Source organism: Hibiscus syriacus, unplaced genomic scaffold (assembly GCF_006381635.1).
Source record: "Hibiscus syriacus cultivar Baekdansim isolate YM2019G1 unplaced genomic scaffold, ASM638163v2 tig00110569_pilon, whole genome shotgun sequence".
In the NCBI taxonomy this organism is placed as follows: domain Eukaryota; kingdom Viridiplantae; phylum Streptophyta; class Magnoliopsida; order Malvales; family Malvaceae; genus Hibiscus; species Hibiscus syriacus.
The window spans coordinates 1,360,582-1,383,515 of record NW_024062784.1 but is presented as its reverse complement, the minus strand read 5'-3'; the positions used below and the strand labels follow the sequence as shown (position 1 = coordinate 1,383,515).

Here is a 22,934-nt window from a genome sequence, read left to right as displayed (position 1 = left end):
ATAATAAGTAAATTGTTTTTTCTGAAATTAAAATCAAGACTCAGTTTAACTAATAGTATAATATTAAACAAAATTGTTATCGAATAAAATTAGGACTAAATTGAATTACCATATCAGGAAGTTATGTAAATTTATATAATAACATAATAAATTTAATTAAATTATTTTTAATTAAAATTAAGACTAAAATAATAGAATGTACAAGTAATTAGGACTAATATATTATTGTATAAATTTAGTCGATTAACATCAATAATTTCGTTTACGGTTAATAATTGATGGCTTGATTGAAATCAAACTGAAATTTTAATGGTCTAATTGATAAATTTTTATGTTTACTAGTTAAAATAGAACCAACCCTAAAATTTGTGACCTCCAAGGTTGTTTGTCCAAATGGCTTGTATTCAATTATCCCTTTCTACCTCGAGAATCTAATTAGAATCATCTGTACGACGGCGTTTCAAGGACTTGAATCTGATGGACAAGACGGTAATTTGGAGTCTTTTATTTTTCTCCGGCGTGCTTCTGTTCTAAGCTTTATATGTATATTTTTTGGCTGGCATTGAAATTAAGGAAAACAAATTCCCTAAAATTTCGGCCGATATCTCTTTTCAGATGATTTTCTTCTTTGCTAAAAAATGGAGTCCAAAACCCTAACGATCATCGGAGCTGGAAAACAGCTGCTCTCCATGCTCAACTCTCATCGGTAACTTTTGTTTTTTAGTCACTCGCGAACTTTCGTTCCCATTTTCTCGCGCTTTCTATCTTTCCAAGCACAGCTGATTCTAGTTCTCTTATCAGTTGTATCGCTTATTTCTTTTAGAACTTGGGAGAACTATATTGCTTCCTTTTTTTAAAAGCTTTTTTGAACTTCTGATTTGCTTATTTGGTTAAAAAACAGTACTTACTGTCTGTTTTTAGCTGATGATTTTTATTAAATTAACTAAAACGAGTTGTTCTGGTGAAAAAGACGTCGTTTTAAACTACTTTACATTTTATTGACTATTGAGAGCTTTTTGATGTATGAATTCTTTCAATTTCTTGCCAAGTTTTCGTTTTCATAACTTCTTCGAACTTGTATTAAGCTGAACTGGATGGGGTTTGCTGATGATGTGAAAGTGTTTCTGTGATGTTTTCTATAAATATATAAATTAGACATGTACCTCTGCCGGCGTATTTTATTAGATTTCTTAAGACCTTGTTTATTTATTACTTTAGACATTATCGAAGTTGAAAAAATAGTTTAAAAGAACGAAAACGGCTCTAAGCATGCCTCTTTCTATTCTTCAGATTGTGTAAACTGTTCTGAAATTGAGTTTGTTACTTGTTTTCCAATCATTTTCAATGAAGAGTAAAAGGGGGGGTAGGGGGTTAACAGCTTAGTTGCTTATATTTAGCTGTTAATAAACTCTTTTTCTGTTTTTTTTCTACTAAGCATTTTACTTGGTGGTTTCTTTTCAGGGAAATGTGTCATCCAGTTAAAGCATTTCAATTTTTCTTGGTTCTGTCATGTACCCTTTTTTGCTTAATTACATGTGAACCATGTGCTGTGAATGGGATGCCAAAAACAGACGAACTAGATGGGTGTGAAAAATATGGAGATACTCAATATGTTGGTTTTCAAGGAACTACTATCAGTGATTCACATCCGGGCTATGATGCAGGAACTTCTATGACAAGCTTAAGTGCTGAGAGTGTATGCACTGATTCTTATTTGTTCTGTTTTCCTTCTACATTGCCTGGATTTATGACTGAAGAAACTACGATTGAAGTAGGTGGTTTAGAAGTTTCTAGGGCTCAGTCTGATAGTGTTTCATCTTATGTAGAACAAAGTAACCTTAGGAGGCAGGTAACTGGAAGAAGTTGGTTGTCTAACCATGGTATGTTTAAATTATTAAATGGCCAGACGGTTTCATGTTCTTTATATTCAAGAGACAGTACCCATGAGTTTTTGTCAATTCATACCGAGGGTGCTAATCAAAATGATATTTCTTCATGTAGACAACCTTTACTAAGTCGGAAGAGTACAAGTATTAAGATGAAAAAGAACAAAAAGATAACAAAATTAGGTTCTTTGGACAGTTTATCTTCGCCTAATGTAGAGATAAATCCTCCTATATTGGATTGGGGCCGGAAATTTTTATTTTTCCCTTCAGTGGCTTACTTGACAGTAGCAAATACATGCAATGATAGCATTTTACGGATTCATGAACCGTTCAGTACCAATAAACAGTTCTATCCCTGCAATTTTAGTGAGATTTCGCTTGGACCTGGCGAAGTAGCTTCAGTATGTTTTGTTTTTTTACCTAGATGGGTGGGCTTGTCATCAGCTCACCTTATCTTGCAGACAAGCACTGGTGGCTTCCTGGTTCAGGCTAAGGGGTTTGCTGTCGAGTCCCCTTATGAAATTCAACCATTAGTAAGCCTGGATATTCCTTCTAGTGGGCAGTTGAATAAGAACTTGTCTTTGTTCAATCCTTTTGATGAAACCCTCTATGTGGAAGAAATAACTTCATGGATGTCAGTTTCTCTTGGGAACTCTACCCATCATACTGAAGCTGTTTGTAGTATGGAAAACTTCAAGGGCAATAATGTGGAAAGCTTACTTGGTGCTGAAGATTGGTTGGTCATGAACGGTGGCAAAAATGGTTTTCCACTTATGTTTATGAGGCCAAGCAGGAAGTGGGAGATTAATCCTCAAATCAGTGAGACCATCATAGAGATTGATTTATCCCTTGAATCAAAAGGAAAATTCTTTGGTGCTTTCTGCATGCAGTTGCAGAGGTCTTCTCAAGATTTGTCTGATATAGTTATGGTTCCTCTTGAAGTTGATTTGGGTAGGAAGGCATCCTATGATGACCCTGCAAGTTCTCTTTCAGTTTCTCTTGAAGCTCTGGTGCCGTATGATGGCAGTGAAACTGTTTTTGTGGCCATCTCTTTGAAAAATTCTGCTCCTTATGTTCTGAGTTTTCTTAAGATTGATGAAGATGCAGATGCAGGTGCCAAAGTTTTCCACATCAAATACATGGAAGGGTTGCTTCTCTACCCTGGTGCTGTTACGCAGATTGCTGCAACTGCTTGCACTAAACTACCAGTTGAAATTCCTGATTCTTCATCTGAAGTATCCAATACGATCAACAGTTGTAAATTGCATTTAATGACAAATGAGTCTATTAGCCCTCAGATTGATGTCCTTTGTGAGGATATAATCCATATTTGTGTGGAGCATCAGAAAAAATTATCCATGGCAAATGAACGTTGGTCTTATAAGGTTAAAACTGGCAACACAAGGGCAGAATTCTTGAGTAATGGCATGCAACTTGCTTCTTGGGCACAGGTTTGCTTATTTTAATGACAATGTCATAATTTGAACCATCAAAATTGTTTCTTCTTTCTATATGTTTTGTTTATCATTCTGGTGATTGATGCTCCATTCCTCTTTTATTCACTTAAAACTATCCCTTCTTGCACATGTTGTGGAACCTTTATATTGTGCAGATATGATATGTATCAGGATTGCTTCTTTATTAGGAATACAAGTAAGATCATAATATTGTTACCTACCGTTAAATGAGGATTGCTCCTTGGTCCATTTGGAATTGTTTATTGCCTGTATATGTTTATTATCATGCTTAAGCTCTCGTTATTCACATAGTAATTAATTATACTAGATCAATGTTCATGATATAACTAAGGTCATGCTACTGACTATATGTTGGTGTTGCAGACGGCAGAAGTGGATGAATTGGTACTTGGCAACTGGAAATCTCAGGGTACCACAGGTGGCATGTCAGTGCTTGGGGATCACGAGGTTCTGTTTCCAATGGTTCAAGTTGGAAGTCAATGCTCCAAGTGGATCACTGTGAAAAATCCTAGCACACAGCCAGTTGTAATGCAGCTCATTCTTAACTCGGGAGAAATTGTTGATGAATGTAGGAGCGAAGATGTGTTTATGATGCCCCTTTCTGGTAGCCTGGCTCACAATTCATCTACAATACCAATGAGACATGGGTTCTCTATAGGTGAGAGTGCAACGATAGAGGCCTTTGTTCATCCTAATAGTAGAGCATCTTTTGGGCCGATATTGTTTCACCCTTCAAATCGATGTGGGTGGACAAGTTCTGCACTGATAAGGAACAACCTTTCTGGTGTTGAGTGGTTATCTTTGAGGGGATATGGCGGGTCTATTTCTCTAGTCCTGTTTGAGGGCTCAGCGCCTATCAAGAGTGTAGAATTTAACCTTAGCTTTCCAACTTCTCTAAACATCTCATCCCCGCAAATGTTTTTTCACATGGAAGAGACTACTTATGCATGTTCTCAGCCATTATCAAAAGAGCTTTATGCCAAGAATACCGGAGATTTGCCACTTGAGGTAAGAAGCATTGAGGTTTCTGGGACAGAGGGTGTAGTAGATGGTTTTACGGTGCATGGTTGTAAAGGTTTCTTTCTTGAACCTGGAGAGTCAACAAAGCTTTTGATTTCATACCAGCCAGATTTTTCAGCAGCTTTAGTACATAGAGATCTTGAACTGGTTTCGAGTACTGGCATTTTTGTCATACCCATGAAGGCAGCGCTGCCTCTGCATATGCTTAATCTTTGTAGGAAATCAGTGTTCTGGATGAGGCTAAAGAGATTCTTTTTCACAATTCTTCTTTCTGCTTTATTGTTTCTCATGTTCTGTCTCATTTTTCACGGAGCAATGATCTTGAGTCCCCAAGATTACTTTTACAAGAGTGAGAAGAACAGGATCAGTACAATCCCGGCTGGAGGAGAATCTTCTTTTGTCGATCGCGATCAGAGAAACGGTAAGTTCTCTGTGTCAGCTGCACCGGACAGTTTGTTAAGTTCTGTTGAGGATACTAAATCTTTGAAGGAGCCATCTAATGGTAGATTCCCATATGGTCATCATGTTAGGGGAAACCAAGAGCCGCTAACTAATCAGAATGCAAAACGAACTTCTGAAAATGAAAGGGATGTTAACAGTTTCTTAGATCCTCAGAGGGAGATTTCATTGTCATCTTTTCCTTCAAAATCTGTGGTGGCTGGAAATCCTGATCCAAAGGAATCACCTCAAACTGGTAATCTTACTATTCGAATCGGGAAAGAAAAGGGAAGAAGTCGAAGGAAAAGGAAAGGTGGATTTAAAGAATTGATTGAAGTTTCAAGTAGTCAAAGTGGAAACTCCACACCTTCATCCCCCCTCTCCCCGATAACATCTGTAACACCGAATCGCACATGGCTACTCCATTCCGATGTGGAGCAATCTCTCGAGTCTAGGAATTCTCTTACGCATTTGGCTGACCAAATCCGCGAGAAGGGTAAAGTTCCTCAACCCATCACCAAAGCAAATGTATTGGGAGCTAAAGTTTCCATGGAGCATGGTAGCAGCAACTGGTATTCTTCGGCACAAAAGCAGGTAATACCAAGGAAAGTTGTTTTAAAACCAGTTCTCTCGCACTCTGCTACTTTTCCTTGTGCTAGTATGCCGAGCTCCTCTTCTCCTTTGGCTTCAACATCCGTAATTGCTCCTTGCGTTCGAGCTCCGGGGTCCAAACTGTCTGACCATAAAAACTTAAAAGCAGAAAGAAAGGGTAGGGTTGGAGATGAATATACTTATGACATTTGGGGGGACCATTTTTCTGGACTCCATTTGAGGGGTAGATCAAGGGATGATGTTGCAGTGAATTCCAGCATTATTTCAGAAAATAACTCTGATAGTTTCTTTGTAAGGGGTCCACAAACCCTCATGAACAAATCTCAACCATGTTCTGTCAATCAAGATGGGTAATGGATAAATAATTTAGATAAATCTTACATGTCTCGCATCACTAAAGTTCATTTCTTTCTTTATGTTAGAAAGGTCTAACCCACCGTATGCATACGTTCATATGCATGCATCTTCTTCCATGTGCACACAGATGTCACCTTGGCATATATTTCAGGTTGCATGTTCAAGTATATTTAAAGGTATATATTAATTTAAAACAAGGCCATTGAATTTACTTTCAAAAGTAGTGAGTAAACAATGAAAGAAAAGTTTTAGATATTCTCAAAATACTCCTTTGAAACAGAAAATTAGATCCTTCGTAAAGGAAGAATGTGTCCTATATGATTTCTGAAATTATATTTCTAGCAGAGACTGTAACAGCGCAAGTAATCAAAGATGCTCTCAGTGCAGTCATAACAGCAAGAACAACTGCCGAAAACAAAAACAGAGAGGATCAAAGAGGTATAATTGAATTACAGAAGGAAAACTGAAAAAAGAGAAAAAGGGCATGTACCATTCATCAACAACTTTGTCTTGTTCATCTTCTTCAACCTGGAAACTCTTGGTGGAAGTCTATGGACTGTGTCGCAGGTGGTTCCATTTTTCTTATTTTGAGCAGACGATGGTTTTGTCTGGGAATTCTGTGATTTTCTAGAGCGTCTTAATCTTGGGGACTTTATGTGGAAAGCAGAAACCGAAAGAGAAAGCTAGAACAATGAAGATAAAATGTGCGTTTACTTGTTCACGTGATTGCAATTGGCTCAGAGTTGAAAATGAGTCTGAATTGAAGGTGGATTCATCACTAACTGAAAAGGAGAAGGCGTAAATCCCAGCCATTGAATCGATCCAACGGTGGAAAACATGACACAAATACCTTCGTCTTACATTAACAAATAACTTGGCTATTTAATTTGAGAATCTCCCGTTTCTTTAGAGGGTAAATTAGGCATTTAATATCTAAACTAAATAAAAAAACTAAAACTATACCTAAAGTTAAGGTATGTTTCATTTTAGTAGCCCGTCGTTAATTCATTTTAGTAGTCCGTTCAAAATTTAGCGTTAAATTTTGAAAATAAAATAAAAATTTAGGTACTAAAACGGATTAAAACTGATAGTTTAGATACTAAACGTAATAAATTTGTAACAAAGAGATACTAAAATAAAATGAAAAACTAAATGTAAGATATGATTTAAAAAAAAAATCAAAGTTCAAGTACTAAAACGGATAAAAATTGATAGTTTATGTATTAAATGTGTATTTTACCCTTCTTTATATCCCTATGATTCTGTTATTAGAGTGAAAGCAATTTAGCCTATTATACACAACATATAATTTTCCAACTAAAATTTAGACGACTTATATGTATATCATATAATTTTCCAATTTTTGTTAAAAACTTGCACTATTATACACAATTGGTTGCTGCATTGGATTTGAAATAGTACAAACTAAAACCAAGACGGCCCAATCTTTGAGTAAACAATTCGCCGATAAAACGCAGGATCAAGAGGATCCGAGCCAACCCAGATCAGGCTATGTATATACGGTTAACTTTAGCCTTCTAAAAGTCAACTATTTTGGACTCATGGGGACTAAACATGAAAAAAGAAAAGAGCTTTTCTCTATTTTTGGAAGCTCTAAAAAATACAACTCCAGCAAAAACTAAATCCTACTTATTATGCCCTGTGCCTGGATTGATTGCTTCCAGGATGGAAATGAGCATTTAGTGACGGTTGATTCGGTAGCTCGGGAGCTTTTACTTCGGCTCTCCATGGCCACAATTTAAAAACGGCATCCTCCGAGGTGTTGATCGCGATGCTCGAGAGCTTTGCCTTGTACACGGACGACCTCGGAAAAATAAATATACACTGTTCTGTTTTCCTTTCTGCATTTCTCATCTGAGAATATGGCTCTTCTTAGACTCCTGGTTGATAGCCCTACTAAAAGGGCTGGGGTGATGGGAACTTTGACCCGAGCCTGGAGGAGACAAGCTGGGAAGGGTCTTGAGGGTCGAACAAGGAGAACTACGTGCAGTCACTCTTAACTCGGAACTCTGGTAATGAGATCGTTGTGTAGTCTCTCTGGAGAAAAAGAAACAATGCGTGAAGCTGGAGCTGACAGTCCAAGAAAATGGGATAAGCCGAAGGCAATGCAAAAAGTTAACTCTTACCTCTCAGGAGTTGCAGTTTTCGAACTTCGTGGGCTTTGTTGCACAGGCACTTTATCCGGTTTGAATTCAGATCGCTCTCTAGGACTAAGGGGCATGTCCTGCATGTATATATATTAAATAAGTTGGTAAATAAACGATTAGATGTCAGCCGACAACATGAGGGGAAGTATTCTTATTTACCGTGGACTTTAGCCCATTAGAAGAAGATGAGGCACCCGACCGAGGTGAGCATCTTACAAAACGGTGCTCTAGCAGCATGCTTGCAGTCGGTCTCTTTGCGGGATTCCTTCTGAAGCAACAGCGTAGGAAATCCTTCCCTTCGGGCGATAATGTTTCGGGAATGGGAGGGGTATCCTTCATCACTTTAAACATGGCCGCAGCCTACATTAACAAAGAGAAAAAGGTGACATGTTTTGGTTTTCTCCAATGTTCGGAAAGATTAATAGAGTAAATTAAGATACATCAGGTGCTTACCCCTTCATACTCACTCCACGGTGCTTTACCGGTGAGCATTTCGATGATCGTACAACCCAAACTCCAAATGTCAACAGCTAGAGCAAGATCAGAACTATTATCTTTCTGCATCACGGCTTGCATAAGCTGCAGTGAAACGAATGATGTCAGTAAGTATAAAATACAGACAGAAACCCGTTGATATGTTACAAGATAGTACCTCTGGAGCCATCCAGTACGGACTTCCCTTCAAAGATAGATCAGCTCTTTGTCCGCTAAGCTGTGCAACAAACGGGTCCAAAATTATTCAAAGCTGAATCATAAATCCGACAACTAACTAAGACCTTCAAGCAAGATTTATAGGAGGAACAATACGTAATGGAAGACAATACAGCATTATCAGAAGAAAAGAGGACTATATGAACTCACATGTTTGGACATGCCAAAGTCAGCAAGCTTGACAACTCCGGATGCATCAACAAGCAAATTAGCCCCTTTAATATCTCTGAATAGAACAGGTAAACAAGCATATTCACGCAAAACTACTACAATAGGAGGTTCACTTCCTCCCCTGAAACCAGAAATCAGGATACAGTGCTTTGTACCTGTGGATTGTCATCGTGCTATGGAGGTAAGCCAACCCGGAAAGAATATGGCGAGTGAAATTCCGGACAACAGATTCTGTTATTGCACCACAGTGATCACGAACATATTTATTAATCGAACCAGGATGAACATATTCCAGATATATGTAGAACTTGTCTTCAACCTTCATATGCATAATTCGAATGCCTTAATAGAATTCCATAAGATAATAATTGGAGTAAGAAGGGGTGAAATATTAAACACGCGATTCGCATGTTACTTACTGTTTCACTACCATAATACTGAACTATGTTTGGATGCCTAAGCTGGCTAAGAACCTTAATCTCCTGCAATTAAATTAAAAATTAAGGAGGGTGGAAAAAAAAAAGAAACGCACTTGGTAATCATTTAATCTGCACTCCTCCCTCTTCAGAGTGAAGAAAAACCTGCTCTAGTTGCTTTATAGACTCTGCGGATTTTGGGTCATCGGGAAATATCTCAACTTCCTTCATTGCACACAAAGCTCCAGTTTCTCTGTCAAAAAGAAGCCCTTTTAGCATTTAGATAGGAAGAGCAGAGGAAACAAATGTATATAGAACTTGCATACCTATTACTGGCGACATAAACGCTTCCAAATGTACCACGTCCGATAAGCTTGCCTTTTTTCCATTGACAATTCATCGGCAACGGTTCTGGTTTAGTTGGAACTTGGGGAATGGGAGCTAATGGTGAAGCCATGGCTGCTCCGGGTGGAAGAGGTAAGGGATGGACAATAGGGCAATTACTTTCAGGTCGGGATGACGAGAACTCACGTGAATGCTCCTGATGTCTTGGTGAAGGAGGTCCACTTTGGCTTCCATATGTTCGACGAGGACTTATATTTGGACTGTGAAGAGGAGTATTATCGGTACTAAACATGGTGCAATCATAGAACGCTGGGGGAGGAAATCCCGCCATATCTAATGTCGGCATCTCTGGTGCAGACCAGACTTGTTTGCCTGTAGGAGGAGCAATGTAGTTCGGAAACATGTTACCGGTACTCATTCTGTGTGGACTAAATGGACTCGCAGGGGCACTCCTAATAGGAACATTCACCCTAAACTCATCCTGTGAACTATCCCCTCGATTCACTTGTTGATGTAACATCTTAAGGGATGATCTTATGTTCCAATTCTCCACCATCTTCCTCAAGTTACGATACGCGAACATACTGTCATTCGAGAAATCATCGAACTTTCAATCAACAGAATCCATAAAATGAAGTTACCAGAATGCCAATACCGGCTCTAAAGTACGCATGAAGATATCAATTTATCAAGAACAAACCCATCAATGAAAAAGCTTTGAAGTTTCAGATTGAGCATTCAGATTATCAGTTAAATAACATTGCAATTATGAATCAATCATCCAATAGATCATAATTTGTTCTCAAAGTTACCAAAAATGAATAATTGAATATCAATCTCCTTAACAAAAATTGCAAAATCTTATTTAAAATTTCAAGCTAAATATTAGTTAAAACTAATAATTGAGAAGAAGAAAAGAACACCTTGAATTGGAAGGGGTTCCTTCTGCTTTTTCTCTATCCCTATCCTCTAAACCTCTACTATATCCAACCTCAGTCGGCGACGACAACCTTTGCTCGCCGTCTCCTTCAGGAACCGGAAGCGGAAGCGGAAGCGGCAACGGCGAGAATAGTGTCCTCGAAGTAGGAGTCGGAGACGACGACAATGGAGAATCGAAACTGGCGGACGGCGGAGACGACACCAGCTCCCGGTCGCTGAGACGCGTCAGCTTAGGTCCTGCAATGCGAAAACCCAAGTAATTGTGACGGAAACTGTGGCGTTGCTTGTGATTACGCTTCCGATAGCTACTATTATCTTGAGAATACTTCCCCGAAGAAGCCGCAGGCGCGGAGGCGATGGTAGAAGAAGAAGGCGACGACGAAGAAGAAGAAGAAAGAGAAGAAAATGAAATATTCTGAAGCCAACTCATGGCTTGCAATCATTCCAAAAACAAAAGATAAATCAAGTAGAAAAATTTTCCCGAAGAAAAATGAATCAGAAATGCAATATTCCAAGGAAAATCCAAAAAAGAAAATGTTTAAAAAAAAACAAAGTTCGGATTTGAACGCAGTTCTGGTTTGGAAGTATGGATGCCGGGAATTCAGTTTTCTTATTGTTCTGTCTGAAAAAACCTCACAAAACAACACGCTTTACAACAGAAGCTTTTTGTTTTGCTTTTAAATAGGTCAAAAAAGTCTTTTTCTTTTAAGATAAAAGTCTTTTCTTTAGTTAATGTTTTATTTTCTCAAAATTTTAATATTTTTTTATTGAATTTAACAATTATTCAAAAATTCATTTTAATATAATTATTTATATATTTTACTCAATGATAATGTACGTATATTTTCAGTTACTTTGAATGGCGTAAATTTTCGATATAAGAACAAGTTGATGGATTTTGTTATTTCAACGTGAAAATACTGACGTGGCAATAGTTTTTTTTTTCAGTAAAAAAATTTATTTTACGAAATTATGAAAATGTTGATTCTATAACAATTTGTAACGGAGGTTTGTTGGATTTTCTTTAATGAAAGTGGTTTATTGGTTATTGGTTTATATTGTAATATAATAAATAATAAAATCATAAAATAACCCAGCATTTTGCAGTGTTACATAAGCAAATTATATATATGTTGTAATTACATATAGTTCGATGCATGCTAATAAAATTATATTAATATAATAAGCTCGAGAAAGAAATGAAAATTGTCATTTTATAATGTGAAAATGGACCCTTTTCCCAACTTATTTGAAGAAGGATCATTTAATTTAACTTAGTTGGGGGAGACTCATTCCAAAGGGTCCTTTGTATGATATTGGATAAGATAAATTAAATTTAAAATAGATGAATCGAACAAAATTTAATTATTTTTATTATTAAAAATATTATTTTTATTATTAAAAATATTATTTTTATTATTAAAAATATTATTTTTAATATTAAAAATATTATTTTTATACCAACCATATAAAAAGAAGGAAGAAATGGATGAACCGACTTGGTCCTACTGCCTTATAATCTTCGATTTAAAAAAAAATACTTTTTTTTCTTCAAGGCCTAGTCGAGGGGGGAAATCTGTGAGCTGGAGGGTTCAAGACCGAGTCACACTCTACTTTGAGCAAGGTCAACGGTCAAACTTTCAAATGGCCTTTGGCTCTGCTCTTTTGGGACGCGTCGCCATTTCTTTGACTCATTGATGATGCAAATAGGGACATCAATTTCACGATGGTTTTTGATTTGATTGGATTCGGTCGATTTTTAAAAAAAATCAAAATTAGATCGAGTTGAGTTAGATTTTTTTAAATAGTGAAGTTGAGTTGAAACAAGTTGAGATAGAGGGTGAAAAAATTACGATCTAACTTGAGGATAATAATATAATTTTTTTAAAAAATTTATTATTATTTAATTAAATTCTTATTTTATATCGGATCCGGCTGGATCAAGTCAAATTTATACTCTAAAAAATTAGGTCGGATTGAGTCGGGTCGGGTCAGATCAGATGTAGGATATAACATTTACGGGCCGAGTTAGATTTAGGTGAATGATACATATTTTCGAATCGAGTCAGATTAAATTTAAACAGAAGATACATATTTTCAAATCGGATAGGATTGACAAAAAAACCGACTTGTTTCCATCTCTATGTGCAAATGTATTGCATAGGCAGCCCTCAATTTACCAAAAATTAATATATGTTCTATTATTTGTAAATTTACATCATTTTTATTGTGATTTTATATTATATTTATATGATTTTTTTGAATCGATGTTTATATGAATTTTAATATTTAATAATGAAATCAATCAAATAAGTTGAATACCATAAATTTAAATATGATTTTTAGATATAGAATAATAATTCGGATTTTAAAATTTATGACATATTAAACATTTATTTTTCTATGTTGCTATATCGGTATCCCAGAAATGGACAAAAGGGTGCAGCCAAAATAGAACACACGTAACCCCACGTCAAAAACCCTATTTATTGTAGGGTAAATTATACCATTCCTCACTAAGCTTTATTTTCTCTTCTATTTTACTCACTGTACTTTTAATTTTTCTAATTTACTCACTGAACTTTCGAATTGTTTCTGTTTTGATCGCTCTGAATTATTTTATTATTATTATAATATGACTTGACATTTTTTATTATCTAATATAAAAATAATTTTAAATATAAAATAAAAACAAAAGGTGATCAGACGCTATTGTCGACCGCTGTCAATTGTCGTAGATGGTGGTCTTTCAGTCCCAAATTTCATGCATTGCTTTGCCACGACACCTTGAGTCTGAGTTCAACCTTTATTTTGTCAGAATTGTTACTAAGTCCACGAATTAGATATCAAAAGTAATGAAGTCAAAATGTTTCAGTTGAGATTTACGGGGTTTGAGATATTTTTTGATGAAACAACCACCATATTCGAACTCAGGAGGTCGAGGTAAACCTACACATAAAATTTGAGACCGAAAGATCATCATCTACATCGGTCGACGACAACCGACGATGGCGTCTGGCCACCTTTTTATTTTAAATTTATATTTTAAATTATTTTATATTAATAACAACTAAAATATCACGTCATACGAAAACAATAACAAAATAATTTAAAGTGATTAAAATAAAAGCAATGCAAAATTTCAGCAAGTAAATTAAAAAAACTGAAAACATAATAAGTAAAATAAGAGAGAGAGAGAAAATTAAGTGAGGAATAGTATATTTTACCCTTTATCATATGAGTAAAATACAACAAAGATATACATTTATTGAATTATTATAAAATAATCATTATTTTTTTATAATTTTTAAATCTATCAAAGATGCACATCCATTATAACATTACAAAGATCATTTTATAATATTTTAATTTATTTACTGACTATTTTATAAAAACATAAAAGTCTAGTGATTAAAAAACAGTTTCAACAGTGTTAAGTGATCTCTAGTGTAGTTTACCCTTATGATATTGACCAGCACGGTAAGGATTCTGGTATCTGGATGTCATCATCAAAACCTATTAAAAGACCGAACAATATTTAATCTGGGATATACTATTGGATACGAGGAGAATCGTTGCAACATAACGTAATCTCCCCAAGACAAAGCTGAAGACCGGAGATGCAAGAAACAGTCATAATTGCTTCCAAACTGACCAAAAGAAACTCAAAATAAACAAGTAGCGACCGGTTCCAAAGGTCGAGAAAATGAGATTGCCGACATGTTTGGGGCAGAGGAAAGTCGTTAAGAAAGAAAATGGAAGGAATAACAGGAAAATATTGGTCTTGATTTTAACTCGACCAAAACCAGTCATGGGTTGCCGACATCTTCTGCTGCTGGTTTGCAAGAATCTTGTTATCTCACATTATGAATTTATATTTTAAATGATTGATTGATTGAGGATATTTCTTTTAATAATTTGAAAGGACTATAAGATACGGGATTGTTTTCGGAAAGGCGGATTAATATACGGTGTTACGGGATACATTAAAAAATATTTGATAAATTCGATTTAGCGCTACCGGAAATATCGAGTAATAATAATGTAATAGGTGGAAATTATGAAGAAATATTAAAAAATTCTGCAACCGGCAAACTTAGTTTGTCGGTTTGTGTCGATACTTTATAAAAATATATTGATCTATAAAAATATAACAGGTTAAAAAATGACAAAACCGATCTATAAATGACAAAACAGGTAAAGCGCTACCGGATATATTGAAAGTGTCGATACTTTATAAAAATATATTGATCATAACAATATAAAAAGTAAAAAAATGACAAAAACAATCTATAAATGACAACAGATAAAGCGTTACCGGATATATTGAAAGTGTCGATACTTTATAAAAATGTATCGATCCATAACAATAAAACATGTAAAAAAATGACAAAACCGTTCTATAAATGAAAAAACAAGTAAAGCGCTACCGGATATGTTGATAGTGTCGATACTTTATAAAAATGTATTGATCCATAACAATAAAACAGGTAAAAAAAAATGATAAATCCGGTCTATAAATGGCAAAACAGGTAAAGCGCTACCAGATATGTTGATAGTGTCAATACTTTATTATAAGTATATACACTTTTGGAATTTAAAAGAGAATAAGTTATAGCGCTAATAAAGTGTCGATACTTTATAAAAATGTATCGATTCATAAGAATATAACATGTAAAAATATGACAAAACCGATCTCAAAATGACAAAACCGGTAAAGAGCTACCAGATATGTTGATAGTGTCGATACTTTATTATAAGTATCGACACTTTTGGAATATTTAAAAAAAGAAGTTATAGCGTCAATAAAGTGTCGATACTTTATAAAAATGTATCGATCCATAACAATATAACAGGTAAAAATATGACAAAATCGATCTCGAAATGACAAAACCGGTAGTAAAAAAGTGTGCTTGTGTAATCATTTTTATTTCAGAATTTTTATTTTTTAATACAAAAAGTTGGATATTTTAAACAAAACCCAGTAAGAATATAACAAAAACTTTGCAATAACAAAAGAATAACATTAGGAAACCCACCATATTATCAGTTTCTCAAAGAATAAAACCGGTCTAAATTTACAATGTTATCGGTTTAAATATATCTGTTTAGTTAGAAAATATGTCAATATAAGCGCTACCTATTACATTATATAAACGCTACCTAATATATTATTGTACTTGATAATATTTCCGGTTAAATGATATAATATAACCGGTCTAAATTTTAACCGGTCACTTGTTTAACAGGTCACGCCGTTTTTAGCCGTTTTTTAGGCGCCGCAGAGTAGAATCACCCATAAGATGCTATTTGTTTATAACTTTATTAATCTCGATTACGTATATACATTTTACAGATACAACTATTCAAATACATAATTTCTAAGAATAGTGACATTTTTTTTTTATCGAGAGTTCAAAACTATTCAACAGGTTTAATATTATCGAGAGTTTAAGACTATTCAATAGGTTTGAATATGAACAATTAACCTTTACAACATGGGGAGATTAATCTATCATATATATTGTCAAATATAGTCCATTTGTTATTTTATCTTATTCTCTTCATTGATTCGATCGTTTGAGAATAAAAAATAAAGTTGATGCAAAGAACATATGCAGATGCAAAGCTCAACCAAATTATTTGGTTTATGTTTATGCCAAACTTAAACAGGTATCTCATCGTCTTCAGCATCTATACTGTCACCGTCGGCACTCATGAGGGGACCTTGCGGAGAATCGGACCGCGATTTCATGAGATCAGTGCCCTGTTTTTTGAGCAGAAGAATCCTCCAGCTTTCGGACATGGAGTCTGTATTTCTGTACATAAACCAAAATTCACAAATAAAATCAATAATTCACAAATAAGACGAGAGCCAAACGACTAGCCTGCGAATGGCTTTTCACTTCATCATTAGCGAGACCATCGACTCGCATCAGTTGTTTGATCTGCTTGGGTGTTGCCGCTGTGGAACACAGACATGATTCCATGAAATTGAGATCTAAAAGTTTAGTTTTTTCGATCAAAGTTGACAAATTCAAATTTGTAAAAGCCTAACCTTGAGAGCCTCCAAGCTCCTCAAGAGCCAAGAAACGGAAGCAATTGTGCAGCCACCATTAGCCAAATCAAAACCGGGGCTCATAAGAGGCAGTTCTGGAACCATGTCTGGTTTCTTCTTGTGACCGCCATCGTTTTCTTCCCTTCATCCATTCCTTTACGCTGATTTTCTTCAACCTTCAACCTCTCAATCCCTAAAACCCCAACAAAAATCAAATTAAATCCAACAAAAAAAAGGAAAAAGTGATTTAAAAAGTGTATAAAAAGGTTTTAAAAAAAGTACCATCTTTCAAGAGAAGCATGCAAAGGGGAAGTTCACGTTTAAAACAGTTGATTTTCTTCATCTCGTCTTCCAATCTTCGAACAAAATCACTAATCTTGGATGATCCCTGGAACCCATCTTCGATCTTGGAAACTTGTTCGACAAATTCGGATATGGTTTTTGGAACATAGACAAATTCGGATATCGTTGAAGGATACTCTATCCGATGTGACCCATTCATCTTTGAAAAAGCCGTAGGACCGTTAGACATTTTAGGCTCAATTTTTTTAACCATTGAAGTTTTCTTCAACGTAACTAATTGATTAGGAAATCGATTGGGACTAAATTGAAAGTTGAAAACTTCGACCGAAATTTTCAGAAAACCATCCCTATTAGTTTTGCAGTTACTTTTAGAGTTAACATTAAGTTTCCTTTTGTCACTACGTTCTAATGAGGTAAAAGGATAATCACAATCCCAATTAATAAAAGAAAATAAACTTGGTTTTTTAATACTACTCTCGATTTGATCATATAATGGTGCAACACTTATTCATTCTTCCATGTCTGATTTATTTTTAAAACTCTCATCTTTCAATGGAACAATATTAAATTCGTCACTTCTGATATATTATTTAAAACATCATCCTTTAATGATCGGCTATGCATTCCTTCTCATTTTATTGAATTACCATCTATTATTGAACTTTTAACATTACTTGGTGTTAATATGCTCACTAATTTCCTAAATTGGCCATTTAGTATTTCAAACTGTCATCTTAAATTTTCGAATTGGCCATGCATTATAGCAAATTCCTTTTCAATTTTTTGCATCGATTGAAAGAGTGTCTTGAACTTGTGATAACTCAGAAAAGTTCTAATCTTATCCTGATGGATAATTTCAATTTTTCCTATATGTATATAAAATAAATAAAAAATAAAAAAATAATCTTAAAAAAAATAAAAAAATATATCGACAAAACAAATGCATCACAAATATTAAAAATTCAGTTATTTATAATGAAAGTACATAGTTCTTGGTCTTGTCCGAACTCATGTCGATATGACGCTTACACTCCGTCATCTTAACTTGTTTTTGAGGGTGTTAAGTCTAAATCCATCATCTACGTAAAAAAATAAAGTTTAATGTAACACCTATATCCCGTATACGAATACAAATGTCACATCACTTTAAAAATTGTTTACTCATTTCGAAAAGCCTTTAAAATTTTGTTACAAACTTAATTCCACATAAATAAACATAATAAATAAGTGTTCATTAAAACATATTACAAAATATTTTTGTTAAATTTAATTACATGTTAAACAAGTTTCCAAAATGATTGCTATTGTCCTAATGTTACTGTTGAGTCAACCTTAGTGGATGATATCTGCTGCTACGGCTGCACTCCTTACTTGATTATTCTCAGTTGTTACTTACGCGTGAAAACAAACACGTTAAGTAATTACTTAGTGAATCATAATATTGTAAAGTAACCTTTATGTGTAGATAAGTACGTCATATTATTGAATTCACATCGAATTGTATATTCTTTATGGATTTTATATTCCTTCTCAGTTGAACTATATTCCATTCATTTTTATAATACACCACTATGCATTTCAGGTATAGCATACATTTATGATGATAATGCACCCATATGCATTTCAGCTATGGCATCCTTTTATGCCAATAATGTACCCTTATGCATTATTCTTTTATGTCGATAATGCACTCATATGCATTTCATCTATGACATCCTTTCATGCCAATAATGCACCCATATGCATTTCAGCTATGACATCCTTTCATGCCAATAATGCACCCATATGCATTTCAGCTATGACATCATTTCATGCTAATAATACACCCGTATGCATTATTCTTTTATTCATTTGTTCTAGAGTAGTTCATACTTTAAAACTCATTCATAATATTCTTTCCCTACATTAAATAAAATTAGTAATTAATGTTTAATGTAAACCATACTTTAAAATTTAAACATTCTAATTAGACTTATGGCATATTGTCTTTAAATAGATTGCATCCAATAAATGTACTCACCTGACTTGCCTTGCTTAGATATCTGAAATGTAAAAATGATTACTCCGGAAATTGGCCTTTGCTTTTTGCTTTACTCGACTCGGGAGTTTGATTTCGATCTATTCCATATTCATTAAATACATGTATAATATCAATTGTTAGTATATTTCATAACAATCATACTTAACCATTAATCAAAAGTACCTATTATTAACTTTTCCACAACAATCTTAGCCTTTCATAAAATTTCTAGGTCCTGGGTATCGATACCCCTACCATGGTGTCGATACTACCATATTATGGTACCAATACCTTCCCATGGTATTGATACCATTTTTGCATTTTGTTTTAAAATGGTATTGATACATTCCATTTGGTATTGATACTCCCTCTTCGGTATCGATACTGATTGAATCAGTATCGATACTATGCAGCTGATTTATATCATTTTAGCCTATAGTATCGGTATTGTTCTATCAGTACCGATACTCGTACCTAGATTTTTTAGTTTTTAACCCGATTGTTACACAAATGAGGTCAAATTTTGTTAGGATTACCTCCCATAATGCTACCAAAATTTATATCTTGTTTTTAAACTCATCCAATGTTTCTAATCTCTCATTTAGTTCTTTAACAAGTCAAATCTACCAATAAACATCAATAAACACTCCTATATTAACATATCATTTCAAAACCCATTTTCTAAAATCCCCATTATTTCCCTTATCTCCTCATTTTAATCCCATCAAAGCCTTCCTTATGCATACATATCACTTAACGTTACAAAAGCAACCCATAATTTAAAGGAAACACTAGCTAATGGAAATTTACCTTATGTTAGAGAGGAGAGTAAATCAACTTGAAGAAGAAGAAGAAGAAGAAGTGTAGGAATGTCTTACTTTCCTCTTTCTTCCTATTTAAAACCCCTAATCTATTTTTAAATTCATTTATGTCTTAAAAGAATAAAGTGCCCTCTTAACTTATCTATTAATACAAATTTGTCTAAACACTATTCCAAATCATCTTTCTCATCTTTTACCATTTATTCAATTTAATCTTAAATTTTTAAATCTTTTCGATATAGTCTCTGGTCTGCTATTTGGGATATTACATTTAAGGCTGAACCAAACGAATCAAGCATACCGTACCAATACTCTACATGAGTGTATCGATACACTAATTAAGAGGAATTCAGAAAAACAAAAAAGAATTATGGTACGATACACTACCGGTACCGATACATGTCTGCTCAAGTATTGTGCCAGTTTAGCGGTACACCCTTCACGGTTTGAAAATTGCGAATCAGGAATTGGATTGAAAAAAACCGGTTTCATTGTAAAAATTAAGGTGAAATTATTCTAATTTGGGCTCTAGGAAGGGAGTTTTGGAAATCAATTAAGGAATTTGGGTTATACAATTGGAAAAATTTTAAAATTAGGGTTAGGGTTAAGGTTAGGGTTTATAAAATATGTGATTGGGAAAAAAAAATGAGAGGGTGAAGTCTCACACCGACAACCACGACCACTGCCGGTGAAGGCGCTGACAGTTGGTCATCCACCACCCTCTGGTAACGGCTTGGAAGAAACACCAAGTTTGAATCAAAATAAAATTATTCTAGCTTACCTTAATGGGTTGGTTGCGCAATCGGTGGTGAACGACGTCCACGTCGGGAGGGATGAACAACAACGATTCAATCGAAGGAGAAAGACGAAATTGACGATGAAGACGAGAAAATCACATATTTAAAAAATAGGGTTTATAATTAAAAATTACTATTTAAACTAATCATTAAAAAATATTAAAAACAATTTAATTAAAATATAATTATACGTTAAATATTTTATAATTTAATTTATCAGTGTTCATTATTAATGGTGGTTATCATAACTTGTCTAGCGCACAAGAATCATCCGGAAAATATAAATGCTTAATCAATAACCAAACAAACCAATAAAAATTATAGTTGTTAATTATTTGAAAAGTACGGCAGACTTAATGATCATAATTAATAATTTTTTTTATAAAGGTACATTTTATCTAGGGTTGTGTAAAAAAATTGATCCAATTAATTTGATTCGTTGATTGAATTTAAAGATTTAAATATCTGATTTGTTCTTTAATTTTTAGATAACTCGAATTGGGTATTCGAGGAAAAATGAATAATCGAATCAGGTATAGATCGTTGAAATTTCAATTTTAAATTATCTGAAAGTCAATTTTTTTTTTTTTAGTTTTTAGATGATTTTATTCTTACTCGACAGTTCCAACCTCAGCAACACCCCAATCTACCGCCCCGCCCCGCCCCACCCCAACGCCCCATCCTCCAGCCCCCACTCCATCCTCCAGCCTTCACCCCACCCCACCCCATCCTCCACCCCCAGCCGGCTTAAATATTTTTATTTTTATAACTTAATTTTTTTTATGTTAAGCTTATAAATAAGATTCTCAATATTTTTATTTTTATAACTTAATTTTTTTATGTTAAGCTTATAAAATATATTATATAAAGTTATAAAATTTTAATTTTTTATCAAATTAAAATTTATATTCAGATTGGATATCTGATTATTCGATTTGAAATTTTGAATATTCAATTTTCTAAATTTAATACAGATTATAATTTTAGTGATAAGAAATTTTTGGACAATCAGATAATATATTTGTGTCCCAAAATGCACACTCTTGATCTTTCTTAACATCTGATAATCACGATAATATATTCGTGTCCCAAAATGCACACTTGATTTTCCTTAACATCTGATAATCACGATGTTAACAGATTTGGGCTGTCGTTAAATAAAGGCCCTTGCAACAAACGAGTCAACTACAAACTAATCAAACGAATACAATGGCACGCTTTGTTCTAATCCATGGCATGTGTCATGGAGCTTGGTGTTGGTACAAGGTTGTCTCGCTGCTCAAATCAGCCGGCCACCGTGCCATACCGTTGGATCTGGGTTCCAGTGGCATCAACCCGAAGCAGATCAGCGAGCTGGATTCGGTGTGGGATTATGCGCAGCCTTTGATGGAATTCATGGCTTCTTTGCCTCAAGAGGAGAAGGTGATATTAGTGGGTCATAGCTTTGGTGGGGTAACCATTTCTTTAGCCATGGAAAGTTTCCCTATCAAAGTGCTGGCTGCTGTTTACATCACAGCTTTTATGCCCACTCATCGTTCTCCTATTGCAACTGCAGTAGCCGAGGTAAAAAAAAAAAATCATCACCATCTTGTATATATTTTTCATGTTTTAGTTGTTTTAACTTTGGTTTAATGTTGGAGGAAGTTAGTGCCTGAAAAGGACATCGGAGGAGCCGATCATGGATTTCCAGCAAACCTTCGATGATGGGTTTGAAAATCCACCAACTCGTGCCTTATTTGGACCAAAATTCATCGAGGCAAAGGTTTATCAACTCTCGCCAAAAGAGGTCGGTTTTTTCTTACAAATGGTTAAATCAAAAGTGGTTTTTTGTTGGTGTGTGCTAATGCCTCTTGATGTTTTGTATAGGACATAGAATTAGCCTTAACCTTGCAGAGACAAGGGAAGTGGTTCATCAAAGATTTGTCCGATGAATCTTTGCTATCGGAAGAGAAATTCGGATCCGTCGATCGGGTTTATATAGTTTGCGAAGATGATTTGCTGATGAAACATAGCTTGCAGAAATGGTACATCGAAAATAGTCCGACTGCTGATGTGAAATTCATAGCTGGTGCAGATCATATGCCCATGTTTTCCAAGCCACACGAGGTCTGCAAATTTCTCCAAGAAGTTGCTGCCAGATATAATTGATTCATCCACGAATGTTTCAATCGGTCAACTTTGTAATCGATGAACAAACAAGTGTCCACTACTCCAGATTCGTCTGGTTACCTCTTCCTATCATCTTTAGAAGATGGTTTCTATTGTGTACGACCCTTTTATTTGAATAAGTAAACAAGTGTTCGACACGAGTTGATTATTCTCACCGTCTACGTCATAAGAGATGAAACATAAATCGTCAATTTAGTCAACTTATCTTTTACGGTCAAGCACTGC

The 22,934-nt window shown here is 34.7% G+C and overlaps 3 protein-coding genes, 1 long non-coding RNA gene and 1 pseudogene across 5 annotated transcripts; 2 read left to right on the top strand and 3 right to left on the bottom strand.

Annotated features, from left to right (window-relative positions):
- The first annotated feature begins 584 nt into the window (after positions 1-584).
- LOC120132790 lies at positions 585-5,810 on the top strand. 2 transcript variants are annotated; one of them, XM_039149486.1, is made up of 3 exons: positions 585-706; positions 1,462-3,337; positions 3,728-5,810. In XM_039149486.1, the coding sequence occupies exons 1-3, from the start codon at positions 639-641 to the stop codon at positions 5,786-5,788; spliced, it is 4,005 nt and encodes a 1,334-aa protein (XP_039005417.1). In that variant the 5' UTR covers positions 585-638; the 3' UTR covers positions 5,789-5,810. The 2 variants fall into 2 exon arrangements, with proteins under 2 accessions (XP_039005417.1, XP_039005416.1); XM_039149485.1 differs by having other exon boundaries at positions 3,719-5,810.
- Positions 5,811-6,063: 253 nt separating this feature from the next.
- LOC120132735 lies at positions 6,064-6,377 on the bottom strand. Its single transcript, XR_005517024.1, has 2 exons — positions 6,282-6,377; positions 6,064-6,196 (listed from the first exon to the last, which is right to left on the bottom strand). It is a non-coding gene; the product is annotated as an uncharacterized LOC120132735 (long non-coding RNA).
- Positions 6,378-7,371: 994 nt separating this feature from the next.
- LOC120132468 (mitogen-activated protein kinase kinase kinase 5-like) lies at positions 7,372-10,994 on the bottom strand. Its single transcript, XM_039149215.1, has 11 exons — positions 10,526-10,994; positions 9,584-10,186; positions 9,423-9,510; positions 9,261-9,323; positions 8,997-9,160; positions 8,821-8,896; positions 8,612-8,671; positions 8,413-8,538; positions 8,119-8,319; positions 7,939-8,036; positions 7,372-7,849 (listed from the first exon to the last, which is right to left on the bottom strand). Exons 1-11 carry the CDS (start codon positions 10,969-10,971, stop codon positions 7,663-7,665), a joined length of 2,112 nt encoding a protein of 703 aa, XP_039005146.1. The 5' UTR covers positions 10,972-10,994; the 3' UTR covers positions 7,372-7,662.
- A 5,212-nt stretch (positions 10,995-16,206) lies between these two features.
- LOC120132658 lies at positions 16,207-17,131 on the bottom strand (annotated as a pseudogene).
- Positions 17,132-21,749: 4,618 nt separating this feature from the next.
- LOC120132657 (methylesterase 10-like) lies at positions 21,750-22,688 on the top strand. The gene is made up of 3 exons (XM_039149376.1): positions 21,750-22,103; positions 22,189-22,302; positions 22,407-22,688. Exons 1-3 carry the CDS (start codon positions 21,750-21,752, stop codon positions 22,686-22,688), a joined length of 750 nt encoding a protein of 249 aa, XP_039005307.1.
- Positions 22,689-22,934: the final 246 nt, after the last annotated feature.